Source organism: Egretta garzetta, unplaced genomic scaffold, assembly GCF_000687185.1.
Source record: "Egretta garzetta isolate BGI_Z169 unplaced genomic scaffold, ASM68718v1 scaffold1499, whole genome shotgun sequence".
Taxonomy (NCBI): Eukaryota; Metazoa; Chordata; class Aves; order Pelecaniformes; family Ardeidae; genus Egretta; species Egretta garzetta.
The window spans coordinates 12,666-14,468 of record NW_009260861.1 but is presented as its reverse complement, the minus strand read 5'-3'; the positions used below and the strand labels follow the sequence as shown (position 1 = coordinate 14,468).

The 1,803-nt window shown below is 63.8% G+C and overlaps 1 protein-coding gene across 1 annotated transcript in view; it reads left to right on the top strand.

The window, feature by feature from the left end:
• The window catches only part of LOC104133712 (collagen alpha-1(V) chain-like), a gene marked incomplete at its 5' end in the record, with an annotated part of 7,032 nt that overhangs the window by 2,490 nt on the left and 2,739 nt on the right, over nucleotides 1-1,803 (top strand). Inside the window, 4 exons of the mRNA XM_009647147.1 lie at nucleotides 13-298; nucleotides 387-499; nucleotides 637-705; nucleotides 1,186-1,419. Of these exons, the coding sequence (XP_009645442.1) occupies nucleotides 13-298; nucleotides 387-499; nucleotides 637-705; nucleotides 1,186-1,419 (702 nt within the window). The remainder of the gene's footprint in view (nucleotides 1-12; nucleotides 299-386; nucleotides 500-636; nucleotides 706-1,185; nucleotides 1,420-1,803) is intronic.

Genomic DNA, 1,803 nt, shown 5'->3' with positions numbered 1-1,803 from the left:
TGGCTGCCACAGGGCCCCCCCGGGGAGCTGATCCAGCCCCTGCCGATCCAGCTGCCCAAGAAGAGCAAGCGCTCCATCGACGCCAGCAAGCTGGTGGATGAAGAGGAGGGCGAGGACGGCGAGAGACCGGCCGCTGACCAGGCGTCTCGTGACTATGCTGACGGCATGGAGGAGATCTTTGGCTCCCTCAACTCCCTCAAGCAGGAGATTGAGGGCCTGCGGCGCCCGATGGGCACCCGGGACAACCCTGCCCGCACCTGCCAGGACCTGCAGCTCAGCCACCCAGGCCTGCCTGATGGTGAGCCACACTGGCATTGGGTGGGGGAAGGATGGCGGTGAGTGCGGCAGCACCGCCCCACGCGCTGACCCCTCTCCTCCCTGCACAGGCGAGTACTGGATTGACCCCAACCAGGGCTGCGCCCGAGACTCTTTCAAGGTTTACTGCAACTTCACAGCAGGCGGGGAGACCTGCGTCTTTCCCAGCAAGGACGTACAGGAGGTGAGCGAAGTGGGGGGCAGCTTGGCGTGCGGGGCCCCAGTGCAGCCTCGGGAGGCAGGGTAGGTGGGGATCGGCCACGAGCAGAGGGCGGCGTGGCATGTTCTCCACCTCGCTCATGCCTGTCTCTCCTCTTCCAGGTGAAGGTGTCGGTGTGGGAGAAGGAGGTGCCCCAGCAGTGGTTCAGTCACTTCCAGGAGGGCAGCAGGGTAAGGATGCTGCCAGCTCGTGGGGGGTGGGCTGAGCCCCCTGCGGGCACTGACAGGTGACGTGCGGGAACGCGTTCCCTGCGGGCGGTCTCCCTCCTCGTCCAGGAAGGATGTAGTCCGAGAACACGGGCCCATGTGCCGCTTGCACGTGCCCTCCTGTGTGAGCCCCTGGCACGGCCCCCTGCCTTTCCCAAGCTCCCTGCCTGCACCCCGCCTTGCACCCATTGCCCTCTCCTACAACGCTGTCAGTGCATCCCCAGCCGTTTACCTTGGCACTGTCTCGGGAGCGGCCAGATGCCTCTCTTCCTCTAAGGAGAAAATGTCCCCTGCCTGGCCTTGAACCTGTCAGCCCTTCTGGCCACCTCCCCTCCCCCTACTGCCTCCTCCAGGGGGGTCCAGATCCCAGCAGACCCCCTCCAGCCCCACTCTTCACATGCCTCCGGCCGTTGGCCCCCATTAACTCCTCTCCTGCTCCCGCAGTTCTCCTACACGGACTCAGAGAGCCAACCCCTCGGTGTGGTGCAGTTGACCTTCCTACGGCTCCTCAGCGTCTCTGCCCGCCAGAACTTCACCTACCACTGCCACCGCTCGGTGGCCTGGCACAGCACCACCTCCGGGGACCACCAGCGTGCCCTCCGCTTCCTGGCTGCCAACGAGGAGGAGCTCAGCTATGACACCAGCCCCTACATCAAAGCCGTGACGGATGGCTGTGCGGTGAGCGCGGCAGGGGAAGCAGGCAGGGGTGGGCAGTGGGGAGAGGGACATAAGTGGAGGCAAGATACATGGGGCTGGAGAAGTCACGGGGGCTGGAGGAGTCACGGCGAGAGAAAGTTGAAGAAAAAGGGGTGGGTGAAGGCACAAACAGGTAAGGAGGAGATGAAGTGCTAGAAGGCACCAAGATGGAGGAACTGGGAGAAGGCAGGGTCTTTCTTTTGGGGGTGCCATGAGTGTTGGGTGCCCCAGAGAGGGATGATCCAGCAAAATGCCATGGTCCAGGGAGAAGGCGTGGCTGGACAGAGTCACTCCAGGGTTGAACCTGGGTAATGCCGGAGCATCAGAGGCTGCTGGCTAAAGAGAAGGGTTTGCTCTGCGTGCCCC